The 18,530-nt window shown below is 43.6% G+C and overlaps 1 protein-coding gene across 2 annotated transcripts in view; it reads left to right on the forward strand.

Annotated features, from left to right (window-relative positions):
* LOC142592708 (DNA primase large subunit-like) overlaps positions 1–18,530 on the forward strand; it is a 46,231-nt gene that overhangs the window by 20,849 nt on the left and 6,852 nt on the right. For both annotated transcript variants that reach the window (XM_075704296.1, XM_075704297.1), the window contains exons 8-11: positions 542–668; positions 3,870–3,952; positions 5,953–6,115; positions 16,589–16,717. In XM_075704296.1, the coding sequence (XP_075560411.1) occupies positions 542–668; positions 3,870–3,952; positions 5,953–6,115; positions 16,589–16,717 (502 nt within the window). The remainder of the gene's footprint in view (positions 1–541; positions 669–3,869; positions 3,953–5,952; positions 6,116–16,588; positions 16,718–18,530) is intronic.

The raw sequence follows: 18,530 nt of genomic DNA on the forward strand, positions 1-18,530 counted from the left end.
AGAGTGCTCAGACAAAACTGACAACTGCCCTCGAAATATGTGTGAATGCAACAATAACATAACTAAAGCTATTGCTTTGTGACAGAAAAACCCTACAGCAGTGAAAATGTGCTTTTTAGATATTAGATGTTTCAGTCAAACTTCAGGGTGGATCATTCTTGGGGAGGCAGGATCATCACTTGCAAAGGTAGTGCCGCAAGCATTTTGTGACAGATTATTGAAACAATTCAGTGACCTTCAAGTTTACCATGTCGCAGCAACACAACTCCTTCCAGTTTGGTAGGGTTCGAGAACTTCGAAGGCTACCCACTTGATAGCCGTATACAAAAATGCCTGTGTGACACAAATACAGGGGCAGAACTTAATCAGTACAAACTTTATTTCAGTGTTCAACGAAAAGCGGGTGTTCAAAAGGAACATAAATGCCCCAGTATGACTCAGTTGCTCACATTGTGTGATGGTATGAGATTTGGCTCTGGGAGTCTCGCTACATTTGCATAGGGCCAAATATGCAGCATGTGTTGCCTGCTCTCTGGTACAGTTTGACAAGAAGTACAGCTACAACATCCGGCACAACTATGGCACAGAAGGCAAGCGGGCAAACTACACCCCCTACAGCTGCAACCGGATCATCTCGGGCATCCCACCGGGCCCTGGTGAATGTCACGGTGTGTTCCTACTTACTCATTTTTCTTTGATTTCTCTTTACATTGGGTGTGTTGCAGTTCTCTGCTTTCTTCGTTGAATGGCTACTGTAGTGTTTTAGTCTAGGTGTACACTAAAGAACACAGAATCTAAGCCTCCCACAGTGAAGGCAACATTGTCCAACAAGCCAACAACACAGATGAGTGACGCAGTGGAAAGCTGCAGGATATATTTGAGGCCAACACGGCAATGTTAAAGGGCAATAGAACTGAAGCTCATTTCTTTGATGCCTCAAAAATGCCTTGGAATTTGTATGGTACTTACCAGGAATATATTAGCAGCGTAATTTATCAAAAAAACCTAGTACGAATGTAGCTACCTTAAGTGTGATGTTTACCTTTCCATGTGCCCTCAACATTGAGTGCTCCTGATTAATCGAAATTAGTGAGACCCGACGACTGCAACACTGATAAGCAGTTTGGCCAAAGTTTCATTCCTACGTGGGGAAGTGCAGCTGAGCGTGAGCAGACGATAGTCGGCTCACGCTTCTTGATTAGTGTCAGCTATTGACCAATAGCAGCCGTGTATCGGAATATGCTATATGGCAAAGTATGGCAGCCCCAAAACAAGTGAAGAGAAGGCTTCCAACGAGCGAAAAAAGAAAAAAAAAAAAAAACTTCGTGCTCCGCTTGTGAACTCCTCGTGCCACGCACAAGTGCAAAATTTTGCTAAAATGTTCACAGCAGTGTATGCTTCCAAATGAATGTGTTTTTTCACCAAGCTCGAGGGGTAGTCCAGGACTTAAGCCAGTCCCTGCAATCATATACAGCACCCATTGACATGGCTGAGGTGCCAGACCTTAAGCATTTGAAGGGACACTAAAGATAAAACATTTTTGTTGCGCAATATCACTTGAGTAATAAATTACCAACTTGCCCGGAATGCTGCTCTCATCAAATTTAAGCTGCATTAGTAAGTTATGCTTCTGCAATAGCACAGCTTCTATTCTTACGAAGAGAGGAGGCTCTGTAAACCAGAAAACATGCAAGAACAAAAGGTCAGTGACAATGCCGCACTGAAGTGCTCGCATCACCCTGCCATGATGTTAGCTATTTCAACAGCATCTGCTGAAGTTTAGTTCATTGTTGATAGGTAAGGGAAGACTACATTGCATAATTGAAAAACCAAACACTCAATCCAGCAAATTTTGAAAACGTTCCTGGCATCAAAATAACCCAGTTATGAGAAGATATAGTGTGTATTTGCAATTGCAGTTAAACCCTCAATATAATGAATTTTAGTATAGCTAGATTCTCGATATAATGAAGTATTTACCTTTTTGTAGCTTCTTGTCCTTAGAACCCCATGTATTTAGTTAGAACCTCGGTGTAACGATGTGTGCTTATACACAATTTCAATATAATGAAATTTCACTGCCACCACAAAGAAATGCTGAGACAATCATTAGAAACTTCCACAGATGCAGATGGTCAAATAATTGAATTACAAGCGACTGCTTGCGAATGCACCTCTCAAATCGTGCACTGCATGACCATGAGCAACTGCTAAAGTGGAGCAGCACCATGTTCCATATAAAGTCCAAGTGCGATAAGATCCTGTCATGCCCCGCGCACTGTATGCCTTGGCGCAAGCGAAAGCGTGCAAGGGTGAACCAAGAAAGGAGGTGGCTTGATGAGTGCTGTATTCCCACGTGAGCAAGGAGGATAGGGTGGGAAGGGAACAAGGTCATGGTAACACGATCAAGCGCTCGCGAGAGGAGGGGTGAGAAATGGGGGGGGGGGTAATGGGTAGCTAGCATGTGCGTGGCTGTAAGCACAGCTGAGCACATACGCAGCCCTGTGTCTCCTGCTTTAGAGGTAATCTGCCGCGTGTTCAAAGAGTAGGTGGGCCGAGATGGCGTGGCATCAACGTGCTGTCTTCCCGCGTGTTTAGTACTGGAGGTTGTGTAATCTAGAGTTTCGAAGGTGCATTGAAGTGGGAAGCAGCCAAAGCATTAGCTTCCCTCTGCCGGCGACACTGTCAGCCACAGGGGCAGAGTGGATGCGAATAGAGTTGCTGTGTATGCTACCAAAGGTGGCAAAGTTGCGCGTAGGTTCGCCAACTTACATGCCTAAGCATCCATACTATGTGGGAAAGGGACTCCTCCTGACTGCAGAGTATGCTCTTGGGCCAGCGTTGACGGTGCACTCATTCGTTTTAAGTCATTGCCATAGCAACACTATCTTTTCAGATTTAGAATAAGAAACCTTGGGCAAACAAACATTTCCCATAAAACAAGCGCTACAAATTCACTGTGATTTGTATTTGATCAATAATCAGAACGACGGAAATTCTGATTAGATCGAGACAGATCGCACGCAATAGATGCGGAAAAGTCTGCCAACTTTTATATTGTGCAGTTTGACTAAATGTATTATGCTGCTATGCTAGATCTGTATGGAGCATCTTTGCATATTGACATGGGCAAATTCTTATCTGTTCTTGGTGGCCGATTGCACCGGCTAACGACTGTTGCAACAATATCGCTTAGCACAAGAAGTGCGTGCATGTATTGAAACTGTCCAAGATGTTCTTGCCAATTCTATATCAGATCAATTCAAATCATATTGTGGGCTGGACGCAAATGGTGGGGCACATTCTGAAACGTACTAAAATGTACAAATCACGTATGAATAGCCAGCACAATCTGCACGTAAATCATATTTTGACGACCGCCGACGATGCTTGCCACGCTTTTGGTGCTTGTCCTTGTGGCATAAGTTCGCTACATGAAATTATATTGGTGTCATACAGTGCACTTTCGATCACAATTAACTCCTTTGTGTAAGCTGCGGGAAGGAGTCAATCCTGGTTTAGATTTTTGATCCGGATCGGACACGGTCACGATCGAAAGTGGCCGTCTGACACCGGTCAAGTTATGCAACAATTAGTACATCCAGCTGCACGTTGCTGCAAGGGCATGTGTTCGAATTCCAGTGGAAGTGGGGCTAAGCTTTTCTTTGCTTGGCAAAGCTAAAACTGAAGATGAGAAGCTACGCTGACGACAACAACACGATAAGTGCAGTGCTGGACCTGTTGGTTCAACATGGCTTTCTATGGTACCACAGCATAGGAATGGCAGAAAGAAGAAATGAACACACACGACAGCAAGAGCACAACATTGTGGTCCTCACAATAAACTGTTTGATGTATCCTCCTTCTAGGTTGCCCTTTCAAGCATTGTGATCGGACACAGCTTCAGGAAAAGCTCAAGGCTGAAGGAGTCAAGGACGGTGACTTGAAAGAGGTGAGGAAGGAGCAACCTGGTGTTATCCCAATCTCTTCGGGTACTGTGATTTTTTTGGTAGCTTCGGTATACTCTGCTTCAATGTTATACTGTTCTCTTTTAATACTTTTGCGCTTGGAGTGCTTGGTCTAGTGCGCAGGTCTTCATTCCATGGCATGCAGCACACTGTCATGGCCTATGAGGAATCCCAGGGTTCGTACAAAACATAGGGCGCAAAATTCAAGGGCAATTCAAGGATTTCCAAGTTGCTAAGGCAAAAATTCGGGAAGGATGAAACAAACTCCAGTCATACACATAAACTAAAAAAATATTCAGATCTCCTTCTTAGCTTCAATTCTTTACAGCTAAGCAGCCACTGAATTGCACAATGCTTCAAGCTCTTCAGTTGGCTTTTCAATGTAGACTTTCGCATTGTAACAGTGTCAGTCACCTTGTGGCACATCACACACTTTGCTCGATGAGGTGTGGTAGTGTCCGGCTTCACCCAAATGGCTGAAACTTACTTTCCTCCGGTCATTTTTGTACAGCCCAGGCCTCAAAAATGGAGTCATAATGGCTGCAGTGAAACCTACTAGCAAAACAAAAAGAATGGTGATTTAGCTTGGTCGCTTGGTCTCGCCTCACCTGGCACCACGACGACTATGGCATCTTAAAATTTAAACAAGTCTAGGGGTCTGTGAATATTTGAAACTTTCGAATAACAAATTGAATAGTGTCTTATTTGATTCGGTCATCGAATTGAATAGTCACTATTCATAAATGCGAATATTTTTCGGATACTTTTCAAATATTTTGAAACGTCAACTGCGCCCAAATAATCATAAAATTGGAGTAAAAGACAATAAATTTTCAACCCTGTGGGCATAGTATAGGCATAAAACTTGAAAACTTACACAGTCTATGTCACTTGGGTAGCCATACTTTACAGACTGTATAGCAATCATTCGCACTGTCTGAAGAGGTCTGTGCATGCGGAAAAAAACTACTTGTTTCTTCCTAATGCTTCATTGTCTTTTAATAAATAAAGCTTCATAGTGTACTATGTAATAACAGAAACTTGCTAACTTTGAGAATGCTGGGATGTGAACATCGGTTTATATCGATTGTGATAACGGCTGTTCATGATTCGAAAACTATTAGAAAACTATTCACTATTCGATTTGGTTCTATTTGCTTATGGCACTATTCAATATGTATTTTATTGGGTCTCAAAAATCTTTATTTGCACACCCCTAAATAAGTCTGCTTGCAGTAGCTCTAGACATGCTAGAGTGAAATTGCTTAGCAAAACCCTGAAAAGAGAATATGGGATCGTTTCCTGGTAAACATGGCATAGTGCCAATGCAGAGTTTCATAGTTTGAATATTCAGAAGTCGCCCCCAAACACAACTTTCAATGAACTTAATGAAGTTTTAAGGGCCCTTGAATCTCTTTTTCCACGTTCAAGGGTTTTCAAGAATTTCAAGGTGGTGTACGAGCCCTCGGAATCCTGATATTTTTATCAACCTGTGCAACCTGACAAGTAATGTTTTAGTTGCAGAAGTTCACGCCATCTACTTTCTTTTTTCTGTATGACAGACTCGTTTGTTTCTTCGGGAATAACTACGTTTTTCAAAGTCAGTGATCCTTATACCTCACAATGTACTTTGAACATCTGCAGAAATATTTGACACCACTTCCAAAAACATTTGCTGCTGTCGCTCCAAAAAAGGCCCTCAAAGAACTAATGCAGTTTTCTTTGTTTCTTTTTTTTTAATTCTTGAAAGCTATTCCATGGAGGGCCTCTGACAGAAACTGAAGCAGATTGTAGTCCGAAGTTTTGAGCCTCTGCCTGTCTTGGCTGCCAGTTACACATTATTCTCAAATGGGCAGTGGTGTACATTGCAGAACGCAAGTCACACGACGAAACTGTTTGAAGCCATGGCATAGAGTAGGCTGCTTTGAGCTCTGGTGAACCACAAATCGAACTCTACGTAGACGTGATATGCGTGATCGTGCAGGTCATGGGCTTTGTGGAGAAGGGTCACTACCAGCTTGCGTGCACCTCTACATTCCGAATCACCCAGAAGTCGCCCGACGTGGCCCAGGTCATCTGCCACCCGAACGAGTACTACATGCTCAGCCGACAGTTCAGGGAAGGCTCAGCGAAAGACTCAAAGTTTGGTAAGTGTCTGCTGCCAGTGCCACTAAATGCATGGCTTCATATTGAAAATCATGACAACAAAGTGCAAATCAGATCGGCATTAGAATTGATCAAAGGCAGTAACAGTGGCTAAACGACTGTGCCAATTGCACCAATGACGGCCCTTTGCACAATCCTGCTCCGAAACAGCATTTTAGCGGGAAATTGCACCAAGCCAGTGCCAAATGAAGCATAACGATAAAAGCTTCCTTCTGTTGATGCTGCCTCAATACTCTGTAGTAAAACTGAAACGCCTCAAGCATGCCGCCATCGCCATCCCAGAAGTCAAACGAGCAGCAGCCATAGCCACGGATATAGCCAGTGTTGATGGTTGCAAATTCGCTGTTTTCGCACCTTTGTTGCATTTCTCTTTGGCAGATGCTCCAATGTACTGCCACTGCCGTCTTTTTCCTTGTGCCATTTGTTTGGTATTCCTCATATCAGTATGGCTCTGAGCTGACTCAAGGAGGATGTCAGGTAAAAATAAATGTCAGATCAGATAATATCTGGTCACACATTGTTTTGCATAGTTCTTATTGGTACAAGATTAAATACCGTATTTACTCGCATAATGCTCGCACCCCCCACATTGGCTATCAAAAATTGGAAAATTTTTTTTCCCCGCATAATCATCGCACCCCCAAAATTACTGCCGCAAGCCGTCTGCTTGTCGTAGCGATCGCCATCTATTGACTGCGGCCACAACTAACTGCCATGGTTGGGCGCGCGTGCTACTAGGCAGCGGTACTGTGCTATCATCCGCTGCCACCGCCGCTACCGCTCATCCACTCACCACCGCTACGACATTTTGCGAAGGTGTCTCCAGCTCTACGGTGTCTCGTAGGCCTTGTTTGCCTTGTTCGTGTGTTGCACCGTGCTCTTCAAGAGTTGGTTCAGGCGAAGTTCAAGGAACTGCGCACGGACCTGGCTGTTATACCCGGCGGCCTCACATCAATGCTACAGCCTCTTGACGTGTCTTTGAACAAACCATTTAAAGATAATGTCCGGAGGCTGTACACAGAATGGATGGCCGAAGGTGAACATGCTCTGACGCCGGTCGGCAAGATCAAAAGACCGTCCGTGGAGCTGCTGTGCAGCTGGGTATCAGAGGCATGGGGGATGATTGATGTAAACATGGTGGCCAGAAGCGTCAAGAAAACAGGAATTTCAAACGCCCTGGATGCGACCGAGGATCACCTGGTGTGGGACGACGAAGAAGCATCGGAAGAGGAAGAAACCATCGATTCCAGTGTTGACACGGACTCTGATGAAGAGTACAATTGCCTGCAGGACGTACGCAACGCGTGTAGTGACGGGGAGGTTGCACGCGGCAATAAAGTGCTTTAGCAGCTTGAGCTTACGTTCACCCTGTACTTTCATAACGAAGGTAAGTTACGCTTGAAAGTAATGTTTTCGTTATATTTACAATTGCGGACCTGACAATCCTGATCTTGCACCCATTCATCTTTGCATTTAACACTTCGAAACATTTGCTTGAAAATTTTCCCTGCATAATTATCGCACCCCCAAACTTCGCGTTGATTTTCAGGGAAAAAAAGTGCGAGGATTACGCGAGTAAGTACGGTATATGTTGTAATACGTGCATCAACTGCAGACATATAGATTGCCTGAGTGCGGATCATTGCACTGATGTGCGATTGGAAGAGCAGATTCCATGTTTGCAACTTAATCAGCTTTCGCATGCTCCTCAGCACAGTAATGCAGGAGAGATCGTTCACTTTAGACAAAACCTGCCCCCTCTTCACTGTAACTTTGGTTTAGCAGCACACCTCTAAGGTCTGGCCTTGTTGACATTCCCGAATTCCACGAACTTTTTTGTTGGTTGTTTGAAGCTTGCTTGAACATGCAACACCTGTTGGAAGCCCAAGTCGTAGCAGTGGCTTTAATAATGCTATATACACACAGTGAATGTCATTATATAAAAAATTAAAGGGAGGGACACAGGTCTTAAAAGGCTGAAAATCGTGAGAAAATTGATTTTAGGAAACCATTTGTTTCGCCATCTGCAATATCTAATCTGAGCTGTATCGAAAAAATTTAGCTGAAAACGCACTATAAGTGCCTGAAAACAAGTTTGTCAGTACGAATGGTGATAAAGGAGCCCAAAATTGCTCAGACAGAAACACCGGAGTTCACAGAGCCATCTCCCGTCTTTCCCACCTTCTTGTGTCGCCTTTTTTCCCACCCTCCTGGCCTACGATAGCCGCTTATGAAAAGTGCAAATAAAATAAGGGGCTGGTCCGACGAAGTTCACTATGCAAGCAGCCTTGCTATAGGCTCAGTGCGCCAGCATGCTGAGAGGCACCTTCCAATTGGCTGTTGCTATGACAACAGTGCACCTACGGTGTCGACTGAGTGCTCACCTGCTAGGCCTGCTTTGAAGTTGGACTGCCGTTTCTTTGTTGATCACACCGTAATCGTACGCAGTGTTTATTCAAAGCTTCTTTTTAAATACTAGTTTGAAACCGGACTTGCTTATGAAAAGCAAAGCGCAACCAATATCCGATCATACAGTGAGAAAGAGGAGGCACTTATCGCAAGGTGAGCCGGTGATCGGATCGCATAAACACATCCACGTCAGCAGTTTAGCGATAGCAAATCAAAGCTGTGTAGTATCATGGAGCCATGGTCTACGTGACGACGCAGACAGTCCACCTGTGCCGTTTTACTTGGCAAAGCATACAAGACCGCAGACAATGAAGCAACTCCTCTTCCAGCGATTCGCCCTGCAGCTGCAGGTTCTTGCAGTCTGGACCCCATTTTGAGACTGAGCACATCTGTGATATCTCCATTAGCAGCGACAGTGCATTCACAGCTCTTAAAAAGACAAATGATGTGGGACAGTGTCCACGGCTTTGAGTTCATGTTGAGCCCAGCATGGGTACTTTGTGCATACCGTCGACTGTGCCGAGTGTTGCTGTGTGGGAGCCACTTCCGCACCCTCGGAAACGAAAGCTTTGACATACAAGCAGTGGATTTGCCCATTTTTATAAAACAAAAATTAATGGAGGTGCCATTAGAAGAATTTGTCTAATTTCTTTACCTTGCAGGACGCTGGAATGGGCACGTGAAGTGGTAAATGTAGTTTCCCGTGCTGGTTCTAGGGCCAGTACATGGCTTTAAAATAAGATTTTGCCAGGTCTTTGGAAGGATACGGTCATATATACAATGGCCATTCTAGCAAAGAATGTAGCTGCACAACAATGTCATTATTATGGCTGAAGGAGGTACTTAAATTTTTGAACTATTCAGACAGATCAAGAAATTTTTTAGCGGATATTTGTAACATGTTCTGTCCATGAAAGTTGTTCATGGATAGTGATGCCAAGGAATTTGGCCAATGAGACACAATTCAGTTATGTTGCCTGAAAATGTGACATCAGGATTATTGCTAACGTCTCTGTGTTTGTCTTTAGGCACGAAGAATGTATGCTTTGTCTTCCTAATATTTAGTTGCAGCCTATTTGCACTGAGCCCTATTTTCAGTTCATTTAACCATGCTTTCACATCTTTTATTATAATATTCGCACTGTACGCGCTAAACTATATGTCGTCTGCGTATAATACTATTTTGGGCATATTCAGAATGTCCGTTATATTGTTGATATACAAAAGAAGCAGTGTGGGCCTCAAGATTGAGCCCTGTGCTACACCAACATCAATAGATTTGAAACATGAAGAAAAACCATTTAATTGTGTGCATTGCAATTTGGAAGTTAACTAGTAAATAGTGACAGTGGTGTTCCTCTTATACCATAGCAAAGTCATTTGCACAATACTATCTCATAGTTTATTGAATCGTATGCCTTTTTGAAATCCACAAGCAGACCAAGGGTAAGGAGCTTTTGTTTTTTCAGTTATTGTTAAAAATTTAATCTTTTGCACTAATTAATGTCATTTCAGTTGACCTTCCTTTTTGGAAGCCATATTGTTCTTCTGCAATAGCCTTATTCTTATGTAGAAAACCATTCAACCTGATGTTTATAACAGCTTCAGCAATTTTAGAGAATACGGACAAGACAGATATAGGGCGATAATTATTAAGGTCATCATAGCTGCCATTTTTATTAATAACACACACCCTCACAATTTTTAACTCTTCGGGAAATTTTCAAAGTAGAAGCATTTGATTACATATATGCAAGAATATTGGTGCTATTATATCACATTGCTTTTATGGCTTAAGCTTTAATATTGTCAATTCCAGTGGAGCTGTTATTCTTTAGTAAGGCAATATGATCTTCAATTTCTCTAGTACATAGTTATGGGAGCAAAAAATACTGTTTTTGGTGTACTAGATGTTATAAAAGGCCTAGGATCTGTATAGGTGGTGTCCTTACCATTAACATTTCCTACGTCTAAAAAAAATATCAATAAATTTGTTGGCTAACATTTCACCTGCATGTGTTGTACCATCTAGGAGAATCTCGCTTGGAATTGTCCTGTTTGTTTTTGATAGCAATGTATTGAACGCCTTCCATATATGTTGAGGACTGCATATATCCGCAAAGATTTTCACATAGTTTTCTTCATTCGCCTTTTTTTAGATCTGCAGCTAACTTATGTCTGGTTTCCTTGAACATTTTCAAAGTGTTTAGATCTCTGTTTTTAACAGCAAGCTAAAGAACGTATTTTTATCCTGTATTCTTTTGTACAGTTCTTTATTTGCCCAAGGTTTCTTCGCCGTACCACAGAAAAAGCCGAGTCATAGGCTCTTATATTTTCTTTAAGCAAATGGAATAAGAAATTGACGGGTCTTTTTCATGGAGCACTCCAGACCGATCTATTTGATATACTAATTCTCGAAAATAACTGACTGTATCATTGTTTATATTTCTATGTGTTGATAACCACCCTACTTTGGGAGGCGTTTGTTGAGTGTCGGGAAAAGAAACGAAAAATGGGAGATGATCACTTAGATCAGAAGGAAGAACACCTGAGATGACGTCAGTGTACCAGTGGTCCGTGAAGCACAAATCTATTCAGGTTTCTGCTGTAACTCTCTTGGGCGTATTTATAACATTTTTGCAACAGAAACTAGCCATTATATCAGTTAAGTTCCTGCTGGCTGTACTTTCAGTTTGAATGTTGACGTTGAAGTCACCAGGCATAAACAGGTTTTTATTTGCAAGCGGTACTGGGAACTGCAACATTTGTTCAGTGTACCATAGAAAATTGTTGACATCACCCGAAGGGGGTCGGTACGCTTATATATGATATGAGATGATACGACAGCTAAACACTTCACAAGTTTCATTCACAACGGACTACCGCTCCTAGATATTATACAAAATATTGTGATGAAAATATAGAGAAATGCCGCCACCTCTACGGTTGTTTCTAAAAAGTGACACATCAGAATACCCATCAAATTGAAAGTAGATAAATAAAGATGTCATCACTCCTATATCTTAGGTTTCTAGTATTAAGACAAAATGCCGGGATCATTTTCTGCACCAGTTGTATTAGTTTTCCAATGTGTTTGCAAAAGAACTCAGCACTGTAATAATCTTCTTGGAAAGGTATAAAGTCACTAGCCATCGTTTCGCATTGACATGTCCACATGAACTAGCTATTAACAAGTGACTACTGGAAGCACTGCTTGGCTGCTGATTGTTACTAGAGGCAATCATCTTGCCTAAATCCTCTTCACTTTCAATACACAGGGCCCGCTCACCGGGTGCTTTGCGTATGAGAACTTTTCCTCCTTTCTGCCAAGCAAACCAATACCCTGTTTCTGCTGCCCTAGAATGTGTCAACTACAGCAGACACTTGTTTCTTGTATCGTAGAAATGAATGGGCAATTTACTCTGTCTGAGCAGCTTTGCTTTTACTTGCCAGATTCATTTCGTTTTGGTGTGAGACATACCGTATCAGCACAACAGTTATTCAATCACCTTTTACTGGCATTCGGTGTATTCCGTCTATTTCCTGTTCCGTCAAAGGGAACACATCAAAAGGCGTCATGAGTTCATTTACCCTGTACAACAAGTCCTTATTCTCAATCTGCAAAAGTCCATATAATGCAAAGTTGTGTCTTCTTCCGTATTGCTCAGTGTCATTCAGCTGGTTTTGCAAGTCAACGATTTTGTTTTCAGCAGTGGAATTTTCCGCCCTACTTAGGCATGCCTTGATCTCGATGATTTCTCAAGATAGTTGACCAAGTGCTTATTCACTTCGTCATATTAATTAGACATGTTTTACTGAAGCCTTCAAATCAACTACCAAGTCTTTTGACTGGGGAAGGGAATGAACTTTTTCTGCCAGAAGCATAAATAGAGATAACTTTGCATTCATAGCTTTCATTTCGTTATTTAAGCAATTATGTTCACCTGAAGGTGCTCCTTCATCAGTAACAGGCTTGTGAGAGTGCCTGCCAGCCTCACAAGTTCGACACGCCCGCTGCAATAATCTGCCATCAGTTTTCATGGCGTTCAAAGTCCTAGCTTTCAGGCCTGAGCGGCTACAAATGTGATAACTAAAATCACATCCAGAACAGACCACTGACAAAGCACCAGTTGCAACTTCTTGGTAACAGGCAGGACAGTTGTCAGATTAATCAGACATTTTGAGTAAGCGTCTAGAAAAAGTCGTACTCGGCAGCAGCAACAGTAGTTAGTTAAATCAATTTGGAAGCACCAACCTGCGAAACAGAAGAAATGCTGCTTAGATGCGCTGTACGTGAAGTCGACCACACTGCCGCTACTGCTGAATGTGACTGGGTGAAAGAGATGCCCAGCAAACACTGGCAAAAGTTTGTAGGAAGTGATGACATTGTTGACAGTGGTCATCCAACCATCCAGCGCAGAGTACAGCTGTGTGGTTTTTCTTTATGGGCTTGCTTGTCTGGCAAGAGGCAAGTCACAGCAGTGATGAGATCTAGTGAGCCACACCAGCCTCCATAAAAGACTGCACGGTCCGGCCCACGGTATGCGTGTGAAAAAAATGCAAAACTGGAGAAATGCTGCTTAGATGCACTGTACGTGAAGTGGACCACGCTGCCGCTACTGCCGAATGCGACACAGTGTCAGACAAAAGCAGGGAATGCACATCACGTCACTCTGCGCTGCTCCGCGCAGTCATTGGCGCTGCATGGGTCGACCACATTCTGCATCATCGGTAAAGATTTCTCAAACCCCAGGCAGCCCACGGCAAGTTCGTGCGACGTGCCACCATCCATGTAGATGCAGCTGCAGCCACGAGTCACGAGTCCCGGGATATTTTTGAGCCTGCCATGTAAATCCAAACCTAGTCTTGTGACAGGTCACTTGAAGCTACGAAAAGAGACCATTGTGTGCTTACCAACAGCACTGGGAATGAGAGGCAACCATACAGTGTTTTGCAAAGGTGGCGGTTTGTTGGCTTTCTGAGGGTTGGGCGAGCACTGTGAATAGATGTACATTGATTCAAAACGAAACTAACTTTAGTTGCCGACGCCTAACAATGCGGCTCCAATCAGGCCTAATGGGCTAGACATGTCTAGTGTGGCCAACTTTGTGGCCGTGCTGAAAATTCACCACCGGCTGCTGTGATAATGGGCCACAAATTGTTGCAAGAAAGTTTGTCGCTAATATATTCCTATGTGTGGTTTATCAGTGATTGGTAGCAAGATCACGCATACAAATTAGATTGACAGCCGTTGACGCGATGTTTGAATCTGCAGCCAACCAACCAGTGACTACTGTGAGCATGCATACCAAGTTTGCCTGTGTGCTCACATGTGGGCAGAAAGCTCTTAACTGCACAAATCTGCGTGCATAAACACTGAACTCGCGAGTCCGATATGACCAGGTTACCTTAGGATAGCTAAGTCAGCTCAATCTTCATACATGCTTTTGTGCTTTCCATGTACGCTGCTTTTGTTGTTCCCTTTGTTTGCCTAGAATTTCATGCTTTCGATTGGTCCCATCAACCTGGTCGAACCTTATACTGATAGAGAATCATGTGCTTTGGGAACACTGCGTGCATCAGGGCACTGACTATTCGAAAAACCAAATATTCGAGAAATCGAATACAAGATATTCATCATGGGAATTGAATTGATCGAACATTCACTAGTCAATTCAAAGTCGAGTATTTGCACACCTATAATTATTTGCTAGTAGAGGTCACATGACCCATTTAGACATGTTTTCACTGGGAGCTTCCTCGCTTAACAATAAACTTGTTGAAGTCTATCATGCACATGCCATGCATGATTACAAAGGAATGATTACAACAGATTGACCACAACAGCATGAAGATGGCTATGACAAATGACGACTATGGAATGATGACACTGGAATCACTACAGCAAAACGAAGACAGTAGAACAATTACGGCGACATGATGATGATGCAGTGGTGACAATGGCATAACAGCCATCGGATGATGCTGTGGTGGGATGATAATGTGATGCGGATACTAGATCGATGCCAATGGTGTGACAACAGTGGCGTGGCTTTGATGGAATGATGACAGTAGGAATCGCTATGACAAAGTGACAACAATGGAACGCTCACACCAACACGACAACAATGCAACGATGACAATAGCATGACAAAGCTAGAGTGATGATGATTGTACAATGCCGATGACTTGAAAATGCTGTTGTGATGACAACAGCGCAGCAACAACATGATTCAGATGCTAGAATGATGCTGATTGCATGATGACGACGGTCCGATGAAAGGTAGAACAACATTGGGTTGACAATGCTAGAATGATTACAATAGGGTGACGATTATGGTGGTGTGAGGCAGCATTGAAACAATAGGAATCACTACTAGAAAATGACGACAATTAATGATCACGATGGCATAGTGATGATGCAATAATGCCCATAGCCTGACAACCACGGGATGATGTAGTCAATGTGACTACGATGGCATGGTGACCATTGCATGGCAACACTGGAGTGGTGGCAAAGGTATGGTGACAATACGATGACAATGCTAAAATGACTAGAATGGCATGACTATGATAGCATGACAGCAGTACGACAATGCTTCATTGATGACAACTGTATGACCACAACGGCGTGTCCACAATGGCAGGGTGGCAATGAGATGACAAAGGTATACTGACAACAACAGAATGGCAATGATGGCATGACGACATTATAATCACTTAACAAAATGACGACGGTGTAAAGACCACCACCATGGCATGACAGTGACGGAGTGTTGGTGTTGGAGCTCACATCTGCACTTACATGCATTACCTGCTGTCACAGGGCGCCTTGATTTGATCCATATCCGGTGTTTGCACTATGTCTTTAGCCAGGAGCCAGCAAGGATGACAGTAGTCCAATAATGGTGTGATGACATCATTTTCTGTATGACCCACACATTCGGCAAGAGGTGCTTTGATTTGCACTATATCCAGTGTTAGCTTGCCTATGTTCAGTACAGACCCATCCTTCAAGATTAGGCAGGAGCAAAAGGTGGTGACAACAGTTTGACCAGGACGGTGGATCAACCACAACGGCATGAAGGCGACTCTGTGACGACGCTGGAATGACAATCGCTGTATGATGATGATGATGGTGTGTTGGCATTGGAGCTCGCATCCGCGCGTGCATGCATCACCTGTCGCCGTGGATCAACTCGATTCACACTATATCGGGTTTTTTTTGCACCATGTCTGATGTCCGCCAATCGTCCAAGCCTGTAGCGAGGAGCCAACAGAAATGACAATGGTACGATGACGACATCACTTTCAATATGACCCACGTATTCAACACAACAGCAGCCAGCAGCGGGAAAGCTGAAAAAGGCAAAGAAATCTTTGCTTTAAAATTATTCTTTCTTGCTGCCAGAACGTAGCTTGTCGCATGTCCCATCAGACATGGTAGTACCATTAGCAAAAATGGTTACCTGTAGCAATATCCAGCATGGTCAAGTGAAATGAGTACAGATTGACTATGGAAAGGGTTTAATTCACCCGAAGCTCATAGTCCATTGCATTTTCTCTATGACCACTGAACAGAACTGGTAAAAACAGATCTCGTCCGCGAACATGGGCAACACTCCTGAAGGGGGTAATTTCATGGATTTGGGGGGTATAACATCTATTCACTGTGTATGACACTAAGCACCGGTCCGTTCACAAAGCACGATGCCTCCTTGCCTTGGCTTTCAATGGCTTGCAATGGCTATAGTGTTCTGCTGCTTAACGTGAGGTTGTGGGTTCGATTTCCGGTTGCTGCACCTGCATTCCAGTGTGACCGAATGCAAAAACACTCGTCTACGGTAATAATAAGGAACCTTGAAATCAAACCTGTAGCCTCATGCATAGCTTGTGTGTTGTATTAGTACATTAAACTTCACAATTTGATTTGGTTTCACTTCCATTCAGAAAGAAACATTAGTGGAACCTGCTGCTTCATACGGTATATGTACGTATATACATCTTTTAGCTGTTATTGACAAGAGTGGCAATTTTGTCTGCAGGTTCCCTGAGAAATATTGAGACGCATAAAGCGGTGGTGTATTCTCAGAAGAGTGGGAAAAGTGTGGAAGACTTCGACGACAACATGGACGACTGTCTGGAGGAGATGCTGTCCAGTGCCGAGCAAAAAGGTGAGTAAGTGATGCGAGGGGAGTGGGATCAGTTCCTTTTGCAGCTCAAACCAATTATAATGTAATTGCTTAGCGCAGGACCAGGTATAATAGTGCTTTATGACTCCCGTTTACCCTCCCATGAAAGTCAGTGCGCACACCACTTATAGTGCAGCCGCAAGAGACGAAATAACACAAATCGTAATAAAAGTGCCTGCAGATGAGCGAGGTGGCAGGCACACTTCTCAGTGAGGTGCGTCTGCAGCTGAGGAAGATAGTGTCAAGGGAAATGTGGAAGCGGAGGACACATGGAGTGAATGCACTACAAGCAGAAAAAGAGAATAAGAAAAACACTGTGCCTACCGTAACGGCAGTGCACTTGACATGTGGTGTAAGTCAAGCGGTATAGACCTTTTACAGCACTGTACCCGTGGGCTCATAATCGCTCAGGTTACGACATCTGGCGTCGAGTGCCTTCTGACTGGTGCATGCTTGCTTGTTTACAATGGCCACGGTAGGTGCAGGCACAGCTCAGGCAGCCACTATTTCAGTCACCACGGTGAGCAGTGAGTGTGTAGACGACACAAGACATTGGCCAAAGCTGCCAAGGCAGTGTAAGTATGCCTTTCGTTTATTCGTTCCGTCGGCACTGCATTCTTAACAGTGTGCAAGCTTAGCGGCTGAAGGCGACAAATTTAGCAGCCTGGTGTTTGCTTTTATCCTTTATAGTCTTGTCATTACAGTGGTAGATTTGCAAGGCTGTTAAGGCATGCATCCGTTGTAGTTGTCAACGGTATGTGGAACAACTTCCTTCGTGAATAGGCATGTGCGCACGCGCAGAAAATGCCTGTTTGCCACCTGCTCTGACTACTTTGGTTGGTTCTGACCATGTAATTATTGTCGTCGGGGCTGACCACATATCTCGGGAATAGTTTCCTGATAACTTACAGGCAGATTAAAATGTGTCCATGTGCACATGGACAGAAATATTGCAAGGGTGAGGAGGAGGTAGCGCTGACTTGCATGAATATTGAAGTTCAAGACTGTATTATTTTGTACCAGCAGTGGCAGTAAGGCTGCGTTGTTGCGGCAGGTGTTGTTAGTGTGGCAGTCATTGTTGGCAGTTGGCTATTTAGTGCTGGCAGTTCAGCTGGCCTGTTGTGCACGCGTTGCAGAAAGGTGTGCAAGACAGAAGTTCCTAAATAAGGGCTCTCCTTATGCATCTGAGGCAGATGAAGCTCACACACAGTACATCTCATCCCACACGTTCAAGTCTCTGTCACAGTTCTTGCAGTTCACAACAGAGCACGCCTTCCCTCTTCTTCCACATTTTGGATAAATAGCACTAAACAATTCCCGTCGTCTCCACGGAACATTGGTCGAGCAGTGGACAGCGTCTGACGCCGGCTTGCTTTAGATTCAACAGGCATTCAATTCCGATGGGCCTGTGGCGGCCCCTGGGTGTAGTCTGCAGACTGCTGGTTGTTAAAAGTCTGTAAGGCATTCTATGGAAGCATGACAAAAGCTGTAGATGCACAGCAGTTCCCTAGGCAATGGAGAAGCCACTGCACATCTGACCATGGCGTCTGAGATTGGGCAGGCCGCGGCTTCTTGGTGAACATGTTTCGCATGTGTGCAGTTCTTGAAAATTGTCAATTTGGTTATGGTGGTGTGGATGTTCACAGCTCCGGCGTCTTACCTTACCTTACGAGTGGTCTATATACTGTATAACTTTTTGTATAGTAACAGTTTCAGCGCACTAGAAACATTACAGACTTACTGGAATAGACTGATCTCTCACCTGGCTTAAAAAACATGTAAAATAGAACAACAT

The sequence above is a fragment of the Dermacentor variabilis genome, chromosome 9 (genome assembly GCF_050947875.1).
Source record: "Dermacentor variabilis isolate Ectoservices chromosome 9, ASM5094787v1, whole genome shotgun sequence".
Taxonomy (NCBI): Eukaryota; Metazoa; Arthropoda; class Arachnida; order Ixodida; family Ixodidae; genus Dermacentor; species Dermacentor variabilis.